This window comes from Aplosporella prunicola, assembly GCF_010093885.1.
Source record: "Aplosporella prunicola CBS 121167 unplaced genomic scaffold K452scaffold_19, whole genome shotgun sequence".
Lineage (NCBI taxonomy): Eukaryota > Fungi > Ascomycota > Dothideomycetes > Botryosphaeriales > Aplosporellaceae > Aplosporella > Aplosporella prunicola.
In genome coordinates this window covers 211,953-214,414 of record NW_022983547.1, presented here as the reverse complement: position 1 = coordinate 214,414, position 2,462 = coordinate 211,953, and the positions used below count along the sequence as shown (strand labels likewise).

The 2,462-nt window shown below is 65.8% G+C and overlaps 1 protein-coding gene across 1 annotated transcript in view; it reads right to left on the bottom strand.

The window, feature by feature from the left end:
- The window catches only part of K452DRAFT_328007 (uncharacterized protein), a gene marked incomplete at both ends in the record, with an annotated part of 2,363 nt that extends 501 nt beyond the window's left edge, over window positions 1-1,862 (bottom strand). The window contains 2 exons of the mRNA XM_033544960.1: window positions 29-1,329; window positions 1,544-1,862. Of these exons, the coding sequence (XP_033395261.1) occupies window positions 29-1,329; window positions 1,544-1,862 (1,620 nt within the window). The remainder of the gene's footprint in view (window positions 1-28; window positions 1,330-1,543) is intronic.
- Window positions 1,863-2,462: the final 600 nt, after the last annotated feature.

The following is a 2,462-nucleotide window of genomic DNA, read 5'->3' as shown; positions in this document are numbered from 1 at the left end:
CCCCCAGCACCCCCCCAACCGCCCTCACCACCCCCTCCAGCACGCAAAACACGCCCCTCTCCCACCACCCCCGCGGCATAGCCGGCCCTCTCCCCGCTACCCGCTCCGCCTGCACCTCTGCCGCGCTCCACGAAGCCAGCAGCGCTGCCCGCGCCGCATTCACGCGCTGCAGGTGCCGCCGGAAGGATGCGTACCCGGCCAGCGCGAGCAGGGTGCAGAGCAGGAGGGAGCGGAAGGCGGGGCGGTAGGCGCGGAGGGGGTCTGTGACGACAGCCTCATTGCCTCCAACAGGCCTAAACACCCACGCCGCAAGCACGCCCGCTACGTTCCCCCACCCGTTAATCCCGAGCCAGAGCGCGCGCTTGGCGCCCCCGCCTGGCACGTTGTCCGTGATCCAGGCCACGGTGAGCGGCGACGCGACGTACGCGCCTGCGAGCAGGACACACAGCGACATGTACTTTAGCCCCAACTCCACCCCGCCAAAGGCCCCGCCAGGGGCCTCACCAGGGGCTCGACCAACACCCAACCCCACACACCCCACGCCCACGCCCCCCAACGCGACCAGCACGACCCCCGTCCGATCCCCGCAGCGATCACTCACGCCCGTAACCACCCACAGCACTGCAGCAGCGAGCAGAAACGGCGGCGCGGTGGCGAGGTTCGCAAGAGCCGGGTTGGGTGCTAGTGGCACGAGGAGCAGGGGCAGGAAGAGGGAGAGCGATATGGCGGGGAGGGCGGTCAGGATGTTCAGTGCTAGGAGGGCGGGGGGGTAGGGGGAGGTGAGGAGGGCGAGGAGCGCGTGGAGGGTTGTGTTTTGTTTTTGGGGGTTGGGGGAGGGGGGGAGGAGGGGGGATGCTGCGCCGTCGTTGGCAGCGTCGTCGTCGTCGTCGTCGTCGTCGTCGGAGGCGGTGGGGGAAAGGGAGGGGAAAGAGTGAAAAGCCATCTCCTCGCTCCGGTCGCGCCGCACCGCCTCATGCACTCTCACCCGCTCCGTCGGCGTCAGGAACCACGCCGTGCGCGGGCCGTGCGGGAGGTAGAGGGCGGCGACGGCGGCGACGGCGACGGTGAGACCGCCTTCGATTAGGAAGAGCAGTTGCCAGGGGCGCCAGGGTGTGGGTTCCCCTGCATAGCCTCCTCCACCGTCGACAGTAGATGATGGGGGAGAGGTGGTGCTGTCCTCACCAAACCACGAAAACACCCCCCAAGCCAGCACGCCCCCGACCGCGGGCGCCAGCGCAGCCTGCCCGTAGAAGATGGCGAGGCGGCGCGCGAACTGCGCGCGCGTGTAGAAGGTGGCGAGGTAGGCGACGGTCGTGGGGTAGAAGCCTGCTGTGGGGGGTGTGAGTATGGACGTACGCACGTAGGGGGGAGGAGTGACGACCCAGAGGGGAGGGTGGGGTGTGCAGGTGTGTAGACACAGGAAAGAGGAGAGAGAGAACGGGGAAATAGGATTGTATAGGTATAAGAGAATAGAAACCAAAAAAAACAAACGCACCTTCCAGCCCCCCCACCACGCCCCTCAACACCATCAACGCCGCCCTACACCCCCACCCCCTCCGCAACATGCCCATCCCCACCGTCGCGCCCCCCCACAACGCCATACACGCCGGCACCCACCGCCTGCACCCAACGCGCCGCCCCAGCGCCGCGCCCACGGGCTGCAGCGCGACGAACAGCGCGAAGAAGACGGCCACGCCCGCGTGCACGTCGGCGCGCGACAGCCCGAGGTCGCGCGAGAAATGCGCCGTCTCTGCGCTGGCGAGGTTGGTTTTGTCGAGGGCGTTGAGGAGGAAGAGGAGGGAGAGGAGGGGGAGGAGGTGCGTGTCTGTTTTGCGCAGGGGGGTGCGGTGCGGGGGAGGCATGGGTGTGGGTGTGTGTTGCTATAATTGTGTAGGCAGGTGTAGAGGAGGGCTGGTGTGGGCTGTAGGTAGTGTGCTAAGTGTAGGGAGCGTATACTGTAGCGGTAGGTAGTGTGGAGGGCACTGGCTGGCGCAGCAGGACAGGGCCCTGAGGCTGAGGCTGAGGCGCGTAATGTAAACGCGCGGGCGGCAGCGTGACAAGCTGCATGCAACGGGCGGCGTATAACGGCCCTGTCTGTCACACACACCTCACTCGCTCGGCTAGCCGCCTCGAACTCTCTGCAGCAGCTGTCAATGTTTATTTTATTTTGTTTTTGTTTTCTCTCGTTTCGCTGCTCGCTGCTACACTCTTACTGTCCTTTCCTACAATTGTTCTTCTGCTTCTTTTTTTTTTTGCCTTCTCCACATCACCACCGCCCTGCAACCGAACCGAGAGGCATCTGCCCGCACTGTTCGCTTCTGACGACATCGCCGCCCGCGAGCGTCCCTTTACCCGCACCCGACACCTCCAGCCCATCTCCACACCTGCGATCGCTGCATCCACGTCTACGCCGCTCGCGGGTGACCGCCCTTTGCTGGGCTGCTGCTTAGGAGAAGCCGACC